The sequence below is a fragment of the Melozone crissalis genome, unplaced genomic scaffold (genome assembly GCF_028551555.1).
Source record: "Melozone crissalis strain CALT ecotype California unplaced genomic scaffold, PUWL_Pcris_2 ptg000023l_1, whole genome shotgun sequence".
Lineage (NCBI taxonomy): Eukaryota > Metazoa > Chordata > Aves > Passeriformes > Passerellidae > Melozone > Melozone crissalis.
The window spans coordinates 27146664-27164289 of record NW_026535801.1 but is presented as its reverse complement, the minus strand read 5'-3'; the positions used below and the strand labels follow the sequence as shown (position 1 = coordinate 27164289).

Here is a 17626-nt window from a genome sequence, read left to right as displayed (position 1 = left end):
ATAATAGCAAATGTGGGTTTCCCTTCCTGCTTTGAAACATGGCTGAGGATTCTGACGTGGTCTGATCAAAGCATCAACCATAAAAAGCAGGACTTAGGGAAAGCCTGCAGATCCAGCCAAGGAGACAGAGCTTTGAAGCATGCCTGAAGTGGATCAGCCCATGACAAGGGACATTAGACATACATTTAAATGAGCTGTCTGATCAGTAATGAATGAAATTCCACTCTGATCAGTGTTTCTCAGAGACCACTTTAAGCCTGGGATAAAAGAGCCAAAATCAAATGTTTTCTCTTTGGCTGTAGAACATTCTCTATAGAATCAAATCCATTCTACAAAGTATTAAACACCGAGCCACGATTGTAAATCTATTCTTAATTACCTTATCACAAATATTTAATGCGCAGCCTGATTCAAGAGGGCTGTTTATAAAATTCTTGTTTGTTTGCCTTCTAATTATAAATGTTTATGATCTTATGCAATTAACTGTGTGATGCTGATGGATGGGTTGCTGAGTCAATTGAGCAGCTGTTTTCTTAGATAGTTTTGGTTTCCAAATATTTATAAAAGTACAAAATAACCTCTTTTCATCTGTATTTACTGGGCTCTAAATTACTTATCGATTTCCCAGTGTCAAGCTCAGGAAGCTGTAAAATTAAGAAGGAACCAAGTGGAGGGGTGGGCATGGAAGCGGAAGTAACAGTGATTCATTCACAAGAGGAAGTGCCAAGAGTAAGCAAGAGTCCATCAGTTAATATCAAGCTGCAGGATGCTTAATGCTCTCATTGAAACAAATCTTGTCTGCCTCAGATAAATTAGGAGTGGAATTCTTACATTCAGCTCTGTGCATCCCTTAACAAGAACACCCCTCCCCTGAAAAATCATTCTTGTTGACTGAGGTGAAATGTTCAGTTTAAAGGCCAGAATTTAGTGGGAAGTCCTTTAGGAAGGACTGTATTCAACTGGAGGTGTCCATTTAGAAGCAGTTATTCCATAAGCCAAATCCTCTGTGTGAGTGTGTAAGATTGCAGGCTGGTGTGATCTTCTCTCTTTGTGCAGTCCTCAACAGAAATGCCTATATCAGAGTTTCAGATGGATTCTGGGAGTGTCCCAGTCCTTTTCTACTCCTCCCCATTTTATCTCACCCTCTTCTGCTTCACAAAATCTCAGTGGATCCTCTGTGAAAACCATCGTCTTCAGAAGGAAAAATTCTGTGAGTTGTACACTTGCTATTCCAGATTGTTGCCTGCTCCATGAAATCCCAAGTTTGTAGTGCTGGTGAAGTGAAACTCATATAGAATGTGGGCACTCATGATGTGCTGCTCTCATTCCCATTTTCTCATGTAGAGACCTTGCTGGACCAGCATTAGATGAAATTCCTTGATCTGAAAGTTGTTGAAAGCTGGACTCTCTTGGGAATAGATGACACAGAGGTGCATTGCATCAGTGGGCTTGTAAGAAAACTCATCAAGAGAAAGGTCCTCAGCCCAAGGGCCAGAAGGGCTGCTGGGAGAACAGTGGCAGAGTAACAAGGGAATTGTGTTTGTGTCTCTGGATGGGGAGCAGTACCATCACAGATGCTGTACCACCATCCTGTGAGATTGAGATTAACCCAGGGGGTTGTGAGCCTCCAATTTAAAGTAACTTTGGAGCAGGAGTTTCCCAGAAATGACATTCAGTGAACTCCTGAACATGGTCAGCCTCTGCCACTAAGTGATGTTTTCCCCAGAATTTTCAGCTTCTAATTACCCTTCCTCTTATTCCAACACTTGCCATGAAAGAAACAGGTAAATTTTTAAGGCAGGAACTGTTTCACCTGTTTGCCAGTAAGGAAAACCACCAAAACAGGGCTTCTGCTGACAGTGGGTGGCTCATCACCCCTGCACTGACACTGATATTATCTACACAAGAAAAAAATCACAGTCCATTCCAGCCAGTTGCCTTCTCAAAAAGGCCCTGTCCTGTCACCTCTTGTTTCCACCTTCAGCAGGACTTTGCCTTTTTGTTTTCCTTTTCAAATGCAATTTCATCTCAGCCAGACAGCTGCCATGCTTCAGCCTGTTTCTGTTGCTTTCATTATTGGGTGTCAGGGGAAGATTATGGCAGCTGTGATCAAAGCTTAATGTTTGCCTCCACAGCAGCTGTGACTCAGGCCAAGGTAAACCAAGCTTTCTGGGAGATAACACTTTATTTGCAATGCTTTCTCTCCATTGACATCATTGCATACACAAACCCTTCCCTCCCTTTCTGTGAATTCTTTAATCTTTTGTGACAATCTCAAATTTTGGCACTTATGTTTCCAAAGCTCCACCAGCTCAGCCCTCACTAATCTTTTTGCCTTAATCTTATCTTATTTGCTCCATCCTTAGTCACCTTTTATCTTGACCTAAGAACAGGAAAGTGGCTGATGATCAATCAGGAAAAGAAATACAGGCTTGGAAAGGGGTACATGGTATCTGGCATCCCTCACCATTGTGCCCAGGTCGGTTCCAGCTGAATATGACAAATTCTCTGAACAGCCTGGCGTTCTTAGGTGCTCCTGTGGCTGATACTCAAGGCTGCAGAGGAAATGGGGAAGAGGGTGAACCTGTGCTCTTCAGGAAATGGGAAAGAGGGTGAACCAAGGAACAGGGAGAAGCAGTTTTGTATTTGAAAACAATGCCATGGCATCAATGTGACTCTGTACTTGGGCTGATTTGGAGGAGAGTTGTGAACCCCAGAGCTGACCAGGCTGGGAATGAGGTAATGTCCTTCTTCTCCTCAATCCTGCATCATCATCTCCAGAATCTTTTAATTTCATCTCCCTTTTTCTGCAGGTGAACTCCCCAGGAGGGTGCAGTCCCAGGGCAGAGAGGTGCAGAATCAGCACTGTAACACCCCACCTGCCTTTTGATTCCCTGCTGAAATAAACTGGTCTGTCACTGTCTTCAGCAGTGTGACTGGTCCAGCTTGTGTTTGGGATTCTGATTTCTCATTCCTAAGGGTAATGCTTTGCACTTCTTTATTCAATTACATCTTGTTGATTCCTCCAATTTGCCAAGATAATTTCAAATTTCAAATGCTGATCTGATCCTCCAAAGTGCTTGCAGCCTTTCCAAGCTTGGTGTCATCTGTGTATTTTATAACAGCAGATCCTATTTAATTATCTAAGTCATTAATAAAAATATTGAAGAGAGCAGAGTCCAAAAGACTCTCTACTTGAAATGTGTTTCCAGTTTACAGCACACCACTGATAACTACTGAGAAAGCAGTTTCTCCATTGGCTGTACACCTGCATTATAGTAATTTAATCTAGAACATGTTTCTCTGGGAGGAGAGTCCAAAGGCAAAGCACCAAGAGCATTGCCCAAGCCACAGCATATTAAACTAACAGCTTCCTCCTTAGCCACTTTGCAATTACCCTTCCAAATTACATCTGGTTATACTCCTGTGCTCACCAATTGGTTGGCTAAAAAAGATTCAGTATCTTTCTATAAATCAGTTAAGCTGATTTGCCCTTCATTTCCTCAGTGCCTACCTTCATTATCTGATAGAGATTATGTTTAAAGTTAGGTACTCTGCTTGCATTTCCCCAGCTGCCTGGCACCTTCTGCATCCTCCTCAAGCTCCTGATGATGAAAATGCTCATGGGTCAGCCCCTGTTCCTGCAGCTGCCTCTGAAGTTCATTAGGACATGCTGACAAGGACAGAGCTAACTCATTTGAATATTTTTGAGGCTCTACTTTTCTGATTCTGCCCTGGGCTCCTTTCTCCTCATTAAAATTATTTAAGTTTTGAGGACTGAAACAAAGGCAACATTTAACTATTTGGCTCTTTGTTATCAAATACTATTTGAGCTCTTAGACTTGCCTTGCTCTTATTCACTGATGCTTATGGACCCAGTTATTTTTGCCTTTTGAATCTCTGGATGGTCATCTTGGGGCTCAACTCTGACAGCTCCCCATGCCTGTGTGATTTCTAGAGACTTTTCATTAGTTGAAGGTTATTCTCTCTGCCTTTTGTGCGATTGCAGCTTCTGATTTTGGGTCCTCAAAGAGTTCCTGGTGCAGCCTCTGTGCTCTCTTCCCACGCTTCTGAGCTTCCCCCTGCACAGGCACAGTTTGCTGCTGTGCCTTTAGTATCATCCCTTTTGGCAGCTGTGAGCTGTTCACAGCTCTTTTATCCTTCAGATTCTCTTCCCAAGAGACACTTGCTGCTCTGCTCCCCTGGGGCTGCTGCTGCTGCTTTTCTGGAGTCCATTATCCTCACATCTTACTTTTCTTCAGCTCTGGAATGCTTTCATTAAACAGCTGCTTCCCATACAAACTACTAATACATTCAAATTTTCAGAGAGTCTTTGCTTTCTGGGGAAATCGAATAGGAAGTATAGATTCCTTCATAACTATCATCTCCACTCTCCAAAATTTAATTTTTGTCCCTAGAGCTGAACAGTCTTCCCTGCATACAGGATTAGCTCCTACTGGTTAGCCTGGAACATGTGGTGCTGTCTTTTAGAAATTTCTGGAAGCTGCAAGACACTGGACCAGTGATCAGGATTTCTCTAGTCCACAAGACTTTTAGCAAAGGTCTGCTCTGAATTATGCTGGAACTGAACTAGGAGGGTGTGCAAACTTAGCAATTGCCAGCATTGAATGAGATAAAGTATAAATTGAAAATGTATTCATAATGATTGGAGCTCAAGCGAATGCTTAACATATGGAAAAATAATTAGCTGATTATAATCAGGGACTTTCTTATCAATCATTCTCAATGCACATTTTTTTAATGTTTAAAGAACTGATTATGTATGAGTCTAAACTGTTGTGGCTCAGCAGGACTGGGATGTCTGCATGGCTGGACTCCCTTGAGTGCTGTTATCACTGGATGACATGGCCATCATGGATCCCATGGACGTGGGGAAGACAAAACACTCCTTCTTCTGCAAAGTGCCTTCACTGTAGTGAGGTTTCACTGTCAACAACTTTCCCAGCACTGGCATGCCATGCTTGGATCCCCTGGCCACAGGGCCATGACTCCAGCAAAACTGAAATTGAGCTCCTCAGAGATTGGTACCTCCACAGCCAGGGAAGGGCTCCCACCAGTGTGCACAGATGAGCTGCTATGGAGGTTTGGACTCTTCCATTTTGGGTCACTACAGCAAAAACAAGCTGTAGTGACCCAAACCCATAACCTTCAAATGCTGACTAACCAGAAAACCTTGTGTTTATTACATCTCATTTCTCCTTGTTCAAAGGCAGCTGTGCCTCAGAGCTTCCTCAGCCCCTGGTGGGCCAGGACCACCCCCCAAGTTCAGAGAGAGCCCTTCTCCTTCCCTGCTTCCTCCACCCCATCGGGCAGAGCCAGGGGAGCAGCAGATCCACCTGGGCAGCTCATCATGCTGTGCCCCAAGCTCTCTGCAGCCAGTAACACCCAGCCCAGAGTCAGCCCTGCCAGGTGGGACATGGATCCAGCGTGCTGGCACCTCAGGGAGTCCCCACAGCTGCTGCTCCACTAGCTGGGTGCTCCTGGGGCACAGTGTGGGGGGCTGGGGACAGGAGGCAGCTCTTCCATTACTGCTGGGAGTGCCTGGTGTGGCAGCTGGCAGCGTCCCTCCCCCAGGAAGGGACTGTGATTTTGCAGGATAAGGCTGAGCTACATGGCAAGAAACACTCTCCAGGCTGTGACACTGCAGCATGTCCTGAGTTCATGTGACACAAGCATGCAGCAGTGATCCCTGTGAGCACAGGATGCCACAGGTTCCTCCTGGAAGTGGGAGCTGTCCACCCCACAGACATGGCATTTGTAGCTGCGGGAGGAGGCTTCATCCAGCAGGATGAATTGAGCTGACAGGTAGGACTGCCTGTCATGGGGCTTGTGGAACTCATGGGAGCTGGGGACAGGGTTTTGCAGGAGCATTTGAGGAGTTTTTATGGCTGCAAAGTAATGCATCTTCTCTGCAAGGTGCTGCCTCCATCCCAGGGCAGCCCTGCTCAGCCATGTTCCCCACAACACATGGGCAGGGCCCTCTAGGGCTGAGCTGGTGAGACCCAACATGAGGAAACACTGCCTAAATTAAGGAGTGAGAAGAGCTGCCCAATGGAAATGAAATTTCATTTTGTGCAGCACTCCCACACGGTTTGTGTGCAATGGGAAAATAACACCAGCTGTCCTGCAGAGATGTGACAGAGGAGCTGGGCTGACCCCTGGAGCTGCACACAGCAACACCATGGCCCTGGAGATGCCACAGTACATCCAGCTGTAAACATACAAGCTACCAACCACAACTTCCTCCTCCTGCACTGCCCAGACCAGTAGTCTTTTACCCCTTGACTCAAAACAGTGATAAAAACCACCCTAAAGCAAAACAAGAAATAACTGAAAATAGGTAAAATGAAACCCAAAGAAATTCTTGCTCAGGCAGTAGATAAAAGCATAAACTGAAGTACTCCCATAAACTCAGCTGGCTGTGGACAGCTAGAGCAAAATGGATGTTGTGCCCTGAAGGGCCCTTGTACTCCTATGGTATTTAACTCACAGGGCATTATAAAGCAGAGGATTAAAGGGAAATCTGCAGTTATGCAGGCAGCAATAAATGAGACTGTTCTTGGAAAAAGCAACTAAATAAATAGAGATGGGAGCTCCACCAAGAGAACACCCCCTTGCTTCTGAATCATGCCTCTCCAGCACCATTCCCCACTTGTGTGTCTATCCATAACTGTGCCAGAACAGGAGGGACAGGGCTTGGAGGCAGTACTCATAAACCCTCTTGCTCTCTTAAAGTTTCCCCTCCTTGCTTTGTAGCTAGGACTGGGTAGATCCTCTTTTTTTTCCTCTTTTTTTAGAATCTTTTTTTTCCTCTGAATTTAAAATGGGTATAACAGCAACACCCCACATCTTGAAAAGGCTTTGTTCAAGAGGTGAAAGAGATTCATTGTGTGCATGACAGATACTGCAAGGTCTTCAAAAGAAGGGAGTAAATAATCATTTCAAGCTAGGTTGAATAGAGCACTGGTCTCTAGGTGATTTTATGGGTCTTTTCTACCTTCAGATTTCCAGACATTCCCTACAGAAGCTCATGGAGTTGAATACTTATGGTGAAAAGAGAGAAAGCACCTGACTTCCACTTCATTCTGTTTGCAGGATGGAAACCATTCCAGGTCTGGGTCTTGAACCTTCCTATGCCATAGCTAATGTCACTCTGCCCAAAGCACTGCCTGGGCAGTCATGTTGATCCCCAGACATCCCAGGGACACTCCTTTAAAAGGACAACACCACTGTGCTGTGCAGAGCTTGGGAATTTGCCTTCAGATTTGCTTGGGGACCTGAAAAACTCACATTGTTCCCCAGAATGGAAGAACACACGTGTATTTGCAGACAGGTTAAAATGTTTCATTTGGAATTGAATTTTTTAAAAATGTTGTATTCTAAATTCTGACACTGAATTTGAAACACTCAGCATGAGCAGTCATCTCTAAATGTTAAATCAAAATGCTTTGTTCAAGAATGATCAAAACATGACATTTGCTTATTGAATGTAGAACTAATGCCTCCCTCTCTGCTTTTATTAGCAAATGAAATTCTGTAAGGAAAAATGAGAATAGTTTCACAATTTTTTCATTTTCTAAGGGATGCAGGTCCTGTCTGAGCCCAATTCCTCCAGACTATTCCAGTCACCTAAGTGCTTTATCACTAAGAGAAATACAAACCAATCAGGAGAGACACAAAGGTGAGTACAGATCACCCTTGCCATCCCCCAGGGTAACACAGGGACATGGGCTAAACTAAGGGACCTGAGATGCCTGTGATGTGACACATTGGCATGTGCATGGTGATTGCCTCTGCTGCCTCACTGGAGTGAGATGTGGGCATCTCTCCCCTCCAACATGCAGGAAGGCATCCCAAGCATGGGAGGCAGAAGAATTTGGCCAGCCTTTTGTTGGGATAAACATGTTCCTGGGACATGCCATGGCGCAGCCTGTCCTGTGCTGCTTTGTCCTTCGCAGCCATGACAAAAAAACCCAACAGGATTTCTGTGAGACCTCCCAAAGCCTTTCACCTTGGGTGCTGCAGCCTCTCTCTGCTCCCTGATGATGTCCCCACAGATCTCACCTCACCTTCTCCCCTGCAAAGGTCTTCTCCTCTCCCACAGAGGCACTGTTCAATATTAACAAAGGTGGTAGAAGCCAAAAGGACAAGGGTCTGTTATTTCTGATCTGTTACTAGCTAGAATCTCTAGGAAGGCAAAACACATTCCTTCCTTCTCTGCACATACAAGGGTCTTCCACCAGAGCTGAAGGCTGCTATCTCCAGATGAGTGAATGCTGACAGAGGCTGAGGGGCAGGAAAGAGTTTACCTGCACCTATGGGATCTGCCAGTGCTGAGCTCACAGGTATGACAGCAGTGAATGGAGCTGAGCATGGCTAAACCTGCAGCAAAGGTTTAGAGAGCCTTGGAGAACACAGAAAGGCTCTTTGTGTGGCTGTGGCTGAGGAGAGTGAATTGTCCCACCTGGCATAGTATGGATATTGTGGAACCAGCTCTGCCATGGGACACAGGGGCTCAGGCTGTGGCTGTCATTCATGGGTTTTGGTGCAGGAAGAAAAGCACTCCTTCAGGGCATAACTTTCAGGAAGAATTAACTTTAGCAACTTAGCCCATAGGCTTGTTTGCAATGTTCTTCATTACAGCCTGTTGCATCTGGATTAAAAGATGGCTGTGCTAGTAGGTAGCCATCAATCAGTCTCTACAAGGTGATCCCAGAGCTTGATTATTGTGTCTTCATATTAATCTCTTCTTACCTCTGCTTCTGGCTCCCCACTGAGCCCCCCACCTCATCTACTGTACATGGGGGGTGACCCCACCATGGTCTCATCTTTGACCATGGAGTTGAATTCTCTTGGTACAGCCACAACAGCCTGCCATGGGCCACAGCTTCCACCTCCAGGAGTGATGTGTCTGTGGGGATGCAGGCTGTAGTAGGAGGAGTGATGGGACAGAAGGCATTTGGAAAAACACAGCCTGGCACAGAACTGAGGACTTTTTTCATCCCTTACTAGACAGCACAATTTGTGCAGCTGGCATGGGAGATCCTACCAGCTGCCTACAAGGGAATTTCCTGCCACAGTGTAGAGGTTGTGACAGGCAGGTGAGCGCTCCTGCCTCTGCCCACGTATGGAAACTTAACTGGGGACACCAGGCACGTGATTTTGTCAAGGAGTTTAGTGACAGTAAGGCACCATTCTGATTGTAAGGTATCACACTTGAAAGCACAAGATGCAGTTCACAAGGCGAAAGAATTTCTTTTTTCCCTCAAAAAAAGTTAATTATGTTGCCCTCATTAAACGCCGAACACATTGATCCACTGGAGCAGAGAGCACCATATGGTTATTCACGATAAATACATCTCTGGAGCCCTGCTGCAACAGTGGGACCCTGCTGGAGATGGATGTGGGGAAGGAGTGTGGAGCTGAAGGAACGCATGTGAAAGCCCAGGTGCTGCTCAGGTTGTGCTGGAAGCCAAGTTCCTTCCCTGCAAGGAGGGAGAGGGTTCAGAGCCAGGTCCAAACGTGTGATTCTTTTCTCAGCAGTGATGTTCTGGCTCTGTGGAGAGTGGCTGGAGCTGTGCTGGAGTCCTGTGGGCACACGGAGCCCCTGCAGCCCTGCCCACTGCTGGGAGCACACTATGCACACGTGCCAGCTGCCCCTGTGCTCTCTTATGGAACAATCAATGCAACAGTGGATAAAAATAGGTCCCTTCTTTCAGGGCAGAAGGGTGGCTTGTCTCGATTTTGCCGAGCATCCGCTGTTCCTGGATAACAGCCAAGGAGTCAGTGGCCAGATCAGCTTTGCAGCGTCGCTTCTCCTGATGCTGGCCCAGCTACAGGGCCACCAATGATTGCTCCCCAGGAGGGACCCTGCCCAGCTGGATTGAGAGCCCCATAACATGCCCTGTGGGGGCTGTTCCTGTCTACACAGCCTCTGTACAACTGATAGATCAATGATGTGCTCAGTGGTTCTTAAAGCACGCACATTGTGGCTGAATGTGTCCAACCAGAGTTCATGGTGAAGAAAAGGTGACTTTGCTGCCCAGCTTTATCCCAACTGCCTGCTCTGAAGGTAGGACCTGGATCTGGCCACTCCTATTAGCTCCTGATAGCTCCAGTTTACATGCAAATTGGGTAAGAAGTGCATGAAGAGCATGGCAAGCAGTGCATCAAGCTGAAAGACACAGAAGACTTCTGTATATTCTCACAGATCTCTTCCAGGTATGCCAAAGCCACACACATTTGCTGTGTGGGCTGCTGTCAGGTCTCTCCTCCAAAGACATTTGCTGAACTTCTCTGCCTTGTGCTCTGCCTTTAGGGTGTCATCCAGCCAACATGTGGGTTTGGCGCTTCCTCAAAACTGATTATTCCCTACTGCGATAGGAATTCTTCCAGCTTTGTACCTTGGGGGACTGTGTGGACCTGAATGAAAACATCTGCTTTCCTTTTGAGAATGGGACTGATACAGATGAAGACCAAGACCCTGAAGACACTTCATTTCTCAATTTCTTTTTATTTCGTTGTGACTTTGACTTCTAAATCCTTTGAATGCTGAGGGCCCAAGTGACCTGGCTAGATAACACCCTGAGGCTACCTCAGCCCAGAATTTCCTCTGGAAAGCAAAGCTCATTTAGAACAAAACCCCATTAATCTTGGCAGGAAGCTTGAATTGTCACTGTTTCAAGGAAGCTCCATTAATTACTGTTCCCACTGCACTAGGAAAGATCAAATGCTGTGGATCGGTTTTAATTGGCTATTGATTTCTTATGTTATTACCTATGGTTGTGCTGAGATGCTGTCAGACATACTGGATGCTTTTGATTATTCCTTCTGGCAGCTGGGATTAAAAACAGCAGGCAGACATTTCTTGATCTGTAATGGATTGCCATGGTGTGCCAACAAGACTCGTTGGTTGGATGAATGGTCCTGCTCTGCCCATCTTGTGCTGCTGAGGTGCAGTGCTGTTTTGAAGGCAAATACCACCAGGGGCCAGCCAGGGAAAGAGTGGGAAAAACTTCAAAAAGCACGAGGATTTAGTGCTTGGAGAAATGCACTGCTGTCAGCACCAAGGCAGGGTGAGCCAGGGAGCAGGGACTTGGGCACAGACAAAGCAGAAGTGCCCATCAGTCAGTGATCCAAGGAGAGGCAGATCAGATTAATTTTGCATTGCTGGGGATAACCCCCCAGCACGCCAGCCTCAGGGATAGCCCTGTGATCCCAAGCAGGCCAGCACACACAAACCCTATCACCACAGCCCTGTGCACACAGCCTGCTAATGGCCCTCCTGGGACATGCTTCTCCCTCAGAGCCCATCTGGGGATGCCTGAGCCCACTCTGTGACATGCTCTCATTAGCTGGCAGAGTTCCTTCCTGTTTAACAGGAGATGCTTTCCTGTCCTCCTGACCCCAAATGACACCTTATTCTACAAATGTCGACTTCCCCTAATTGCACCTTGACAGAGAGAGGCAAACCCCTCCTTTCCTCTCCAAGGACTGTCATTTAATTAACAGGCAGGTATCTCTCAGGATTTCGAGGCCAGCTCTAAGCTGCTACTCTCTCTGCTCAGTAGCTGAGGCCTGTGAAGGCTCATGCCATCTATCTGTGCATTTCGATATCCGCATTTTCGCTAATCTCGCTATGTGAGAGATTTATCTCTTGGATTTACCTCTCATGGACCATGGAGAGAATAGTTAATCAAATGAAGAGTCCCCATCTCACTTCTCATTCCCTTCCTGGTTCCTGATCTCAGATGTCTGTGTTGTAGATGACTTCATAGCAGAGCTGTACCTATGCTGGCACCATCACCAGTTTCTAGTTTAATCCAACTCTCCTATCTGTCCTACAGACATGACCAGAGATAGCACAGATGAAAGAGAGATCAGAATCAAAGACATCAAGGCTGGCTGGATATCAAGAAGCATTTAATTTGTTCCTCCTTCACAAACTGGGATCATCTCTCTGCAACCTGTTCTTGACATATGTTTTCTAACAGGTTCTTAAATATAATCCAGCACTGGAGGTTCCAACAAATCCCAAGCAATCTTTTCCAGTGCTTCTTGCCCTCCTGTTAGATGTCTGAGAGCAAGGGGCAGAAGAGTGTTGAAAGCCCATCTTGCACATCTTGCCCAGAAAGACACAGATTCTGGTGCTTGGGGCCATACCACCTGTCCCACTGATCACAAGGAGCAGACTGGTTTTACTTTGGTTGTGGTTTTTGTTTTCATCATGGGTGAAGAGGCAGATAATGGTTCCTGTCCCTCCCAACTGTTTTTGTGGGGCATGCTAGATCTAGAAAATTCCAAAGAAAACTAGTATATTACTGAAGGTTAGTGACTGAGGGTCAAATCCAGACCCCTGGATTTTGTTCCATGGATCAATGGTCTCTGAGTAAACAGACATATTTTGAGAGTTCAGCTTGGAGATCATCTGACCATTTCAGAACAAATGAGGATAACAACAACCAAATAATGTGCTGAGGGAGCTGTATGTGCAAGGAAGCACTCATGCCCTCACGTTTGACTCCACACTGGAAAGATCAGTGCTGCCATGGGATTGTCCATGCAAATTGCCACAGATATCTCTATCTTGGCAAATTGCTACCTAAATCCCTTAGTGACCAGGTAGAGATGAGATCACACAAAACAGCTGGGCAGTTGCTGACTGCCTGTCTGATTTTATTCTCACCTCTGCAGAGTTGGTGACTCTCCAGCTTTGAGACTCCACAGTGCCAGAGGAAGTGTCCTGCTGAGCATCTCCAGTGACAGGGTGCATAAACCTGCCTTCAGGACAAGAATCACTGGCTACCCAATGGATGTGAGACACCCAAGCATAACAGAAGTGGAAACTGGCAGGAGCTACAGAGGAGCTCTATTTCAGCACACCTGCTCGTCAGTAAGTACCTTGTCTTTCAAACCTCTGCTCCTCTGCTAGTGAAAGAAAAACTTTGGGGTCAAGCTGGAGGAAGAAACAACTGGAATTACTGTAGGACCTATGGTATCACATTCTGCTAGCTAAGGCTGCCCAGCCTGTTACAAAAAAATGTACAGACAGCATCTTACATTAGCTGGAAAAACCAAGTGTGGTAGAACTGAGTGCACCTAATGTCTGCCCTTTCCCCATGACTGAGCATTTCTTAGTTCCTAAATCTTTCCTACCCACCCACAGGCTAGGTAACAAAAGAGGAAAAGGGCTCTACTGCAGAGGAGGAGACACTGAATTGCACAGACAAGACTCCAGTATTTCAAGATCCATTGCCACTGTAATTATCCATGAGAGGTTTTATCCTAAACTTGCAGAAGTTGAACTAAAACCTAGGGACAAATAACAAGAGGCTTAGGGCCATGCTGGCAGTCAGGAGCAGAACTTTCAATCTCCAGAGCTGCCTTTGACTATTTGTCAAAAGGCCCTGCATGAGGCAGTAAGGTTTGGAAGAAGGATAAAGAGAGGGAGAAAAGCTGTTCCACAGTGAGAAACTCACTGCAAGCCTTCTAGGGAGATTGCATCCATCACAAATTTATAGTGAATGAGGAATTCACCTCAGTTGCAGTGTTCATGGAATGGGTTGGAAGGGACCTTAAAGACCACCTTGTTCCAAGCTGCCTTGGCCAGGGACACCTCCTACTCCAGATTGCTCAGAGCCCCTGTCCAATGTGGCCTTGAACATTTCCAGCGATTGAGCACCCACAACTTCTCTGGGCAACCTGCTCCAGTGCATCACCACCCTCACAGTAAAATATTTCTTGCTAATATCTAACCTTACTCTCTTTCAAATTGAAGCCATGACCCGTGTTCCATCACTACATGCCCTTGCCCTAAGTCCCTCTCCAGCTCTCTTGTGGACCCCTTGATGTACTGGAAAGCTGTATCCTCAGACCCTCCTCTTCTCCAGGCAGAACAACCCCAACACTCTCAGCTTGTGTTCATAGGAAAGAATTCCCTGTGATCAGTCCTTTCCCCTGGCCTGACCTGGCCTTGCCCCTCAGCGGGACAGAGCAGCCTTTTGGCCAGCGCTAGTGCATGCCCTGAAATCTGCAGGGCTGAGGAGAAGTCACTCAGAAAAGAGAGATGACCACATCAACTGCTGAACATCTCATTTGTCACTGAGTTTGAACTGGGCAGAAGAGGAGGAGGAGGGGAGGAGAGTGAACACACTCTCAGCTAGTACTGCTCAGAACTTATGTTCTCTCCACCGCTGAGCTGGCAGCAACAGCAGCAGCAGCACCAACAGCTGGGATTTCAAAGAGCAAAAAATGCACTATACAATCCAGTTTTACACTGCAGGGTGGCAGGGGCAGAGGGCTGGCAGCATCACACGTGAGCTTTTCTACAGGAACGGAGACAGAGCTCACGTGCTCCAGAACATCCCCTGTCCCTGATGAGCATGGGTGGGCTGCCTGGCAGCACGGGCAGACGTGCTGCACACAGCCCAAGTGGAGCAGCTCTGGGCAAGAGAACCCACGTACAGACATGTTAACTCACTGCATCTGTAATGCTTCCCACTGCCTTTTGAGTTTGTGGGAAAGCCAGCATGCCTGGCACCCCGGGACTGCCAGCTGTGCAGGGAAGAACATGAGACAAGGGGATGCCCCAAGTCACGACTCTGAAACGTTCCTGGGAATGGGATGTAAGCTCCCAGCTTAGGGCATTATGCTTTATGGTGACATCAGTGGAGATGCAAATAAACTTATTTTTCCCTCAGAGAAGGTGGAAAAGAGAAATAGAGGCCAAATCATTCGGAAAAAATAACAAAAACAAACAAACAAAAGAACCTAAAATCTGATCTGTCTGCCCAGTTCCCCTTCAGTTCAAGGTTGGCATGGTTTGTTCTCCGCTGTGTGGGAAGATTTGCCTCCTATTAACAGATGAGCTAATCAGTTCCCCTCAGCTCTTAAAGCTTTATCAAAGCCAGTTAATCATGTTACTGATGTGTGCCCAGCTCAGAGCTCTCCACTTCTGTCCCCTGCCAACAAGGCAACCCATGTGCACACCACACATGCACTGGGAAATTTTTTTTCCACTTTCAATTATTCCAGCAAGAGAACATAGCCTATTGTGCCTATTGTGCCAACATATGGGTGCTGCCCATCTCTCTTTAACACACTTTGTTCCTGGGGAAACGTGGTAGGTCCACCAGCATCTCATGAAGAAGCAGGGTGATCTCTACAGGCCAAGCTCACATCTCATTGCTAGCACAGTGGTGGCAACAGTGGGAGGAATTGTTCTTGGCAGCCCCAAGTCCTGTGCTGGAAGGCTGCCGAGGCCAAGAGCCATTTGAACCTGGACACCAGGGTGTGCAGTCCAGAATTCTGTCCCTGCCACTGGGTCTGTTTTACTTCTGCACCCAAATTCCACAAGTTGCTGCTCTGTCCTGCTTCTCCTGAGGGCTGGAATGGGGGCTGTTCTTCCCTCTGGAATGGTTCTATCCACACATACACATATCCACCAAGTCAAGAAGACTGCTTTTTCCCACTGAGTTTGAGAGGGCTTCTTCTAACTTCTTAACAGTGATGCCAGAACCCAGACATGAAGAGGTCTCTGGTTCCCTTTTTGCTTCCTGTCAGGGTCACTTGAACTGACAAGTTATCTTGTGGCCTGTGCTTGGGAGGACACTGCTCAGGGGCACATTTGGAGGTGGCTGCTGCTCACCAGAGTGTTTCAGGAGCTGCTGCAGGTATTGGCAACTATGTCCCTCCATCCGCAGACCTGTACTGGTCCCAGGGAGACTCTCCTGAGGTCAGGCTGACAGCAGCTGCTGTGCTCTCCAGGCTTGTGCAGTGTGAGCAAGGCAGCTGCATCCTCAAAGAGCTGCTCTGTACCAGAAACCTGACAAGGACCCCAGGCTGGCCCGTGACCTGGTTCGGACTTGCAGCTCCAAGGTGGGCCAAAGAAGGGGAAGCCACTCCTGCCTGGCAGAGAGACTGGGGCTATACCACCTGTCCCACTGATCATGAAGAGCAGACTGGGCTGGAGAGCCAAGGAGCTGCCTGTGGAGAGACCCTTCCACGCCTGGTGTGGGGCAATCCCTAAATCAGCTATCCCAGGATTAGCTTTATTCTCTAAAGCCTGATACTCCCCAGCCCCCCCTAGACCTCCCCACCCACTTCTTGCTCTGAAGAGACATCTGCTTCTCTCTGGTGTTTTTGCCGGTCTCTCTGCCACCCCAGCCAAGGAAACACTCTGGGGCTGCCCAGACGAGCTGAGAGAACAGTGAAAAATGGGCCATAAAAGCAAAGAGGAGGAAAAGCTGTGGGACTCAATCCAAGCCAAACTGTACAGGCTGGCTCTCCAGGCCATGCCCCACTCCTCTCCAGGGGTGAGTGAGCGGGTGGCACGGTGTGAGGTATGGTCACCCACCTATACAGACAATGTCCATGAAGCCGTACATTCCATAGCAGATCTGGAAGAGCAGGTCCTGGCGCTGCCACTTGGCTGAAGGACTGAAGGTCGACCAGATGAGCCACGAGATACTGGCGATGAGGAAGAGGGAACCCAGGATGGCCGCTGCTATCTGAACCTTCTCAATGACCGTCAGAGAGATGGCCTGCCACTGTACAGGGAGGGCACAAGAGAGGGGGAGGGAGGACAAAAGAGAAGAGTTAGTTACTTGGAGCACATCGCTGTTTTGCACCATTGTGGTGGCTTTGGAGATCTCAAAGAGCACCTCTGCGCATAGGTGCTTTTACCCCATCCATATCTGGGATGGAGCGTGGCAGTTGTTCAACAGTGCATGGCCTTGGGTTTCTTGGCAGCACTGCTGAAGAGGAAATGGAAAGGAGTCCGGTATCTCACCAGGAAAGCACAGCAACCTGAGTGAGGCAGGATGGATGAAGGCAAGACACCAAAAATAACATGCCCATGACAGTAGATCTGCGATGGCCATCACAAACCATAAAGCTCAGTTGCTCCCTCAAACAGAAGCCAGGCAACATTCTCATCCAGGGCATTCCAGTACCAAAAGATTAATATCTCAAAGAACCAAGCTTTTTTTTGAAGGCCTCATATGAGCTGGCTCTGTGCCACTTTGTGAGATCTGACATGATCACAGCCCTAGGTAGAATCTCACAGTGGCAATGCACATCCCACAGAACGTGCTACAAACAACAGAAGTTGTTGTGGTCAGGACACCCTGCCTTCAGATGAAGACATATTCAGGCTGTGTTCCAAGGTAAACGTCAATGCTTCTTCCTCAGAAAAAGAAAAAAATAGAAGTAACTCCTCCAAATCCATTCACTTTGTCAAAGAGCTTTGTATAAGCAACGTTATAAATATCCTAAACCCAGACTCGTCTCTGTCATCCAGCACAAAACCTCCCCACTCAGACTTACACTGCTGAGAAAACTGTCCTATGAAACCAAGAGCAGAAATTGGAGTCTTTAACAAGACTTGGGGACATGGTCCATAGCATGTTCTGCAAATCAAACATCAAATGTGTAAACAGGCTGAGGAGAGACAGTCTCTCCTGGCACTGAAGTATATAGGCCACCTCTAGCTGTGAGATACATGCCCTTGAAATCACAGTGGGACTGGCAGGAGGATAAACAAAGATGGACTTCAGCCTCCTGCAGGTACAGAGGATTCAGAGGAGCTGAAAATCTTTAGCCTATA

The 17626-nt window shown here is 47.1% G+C and overlaps 1 protein-coding gene across 2 annotated transcripts in view; it reads right to left on the bottom strand.

Annotated features, from left to right (window-relative positions):
* The window catches only part of MARCHF4 (membrane associated ring-CH-type finger 4), a 99811-nt gene that overhangs the window by 8708 nt on the left and 73477 nt on the right, over positions 1–17626 (bottom strand). For both annotated transcript variants that reach the window (XM_054277552.1, XM_054277553.1), the window contains exon 3: positions 16376–16568. In XM_054277552.1, the coding sequence (XP_054133527.1) occupies positions 16376–16568 (193 nt within the window). The remainder of the gene's footprint in view (positions 1–16375; positions 16569–17626) is intronic.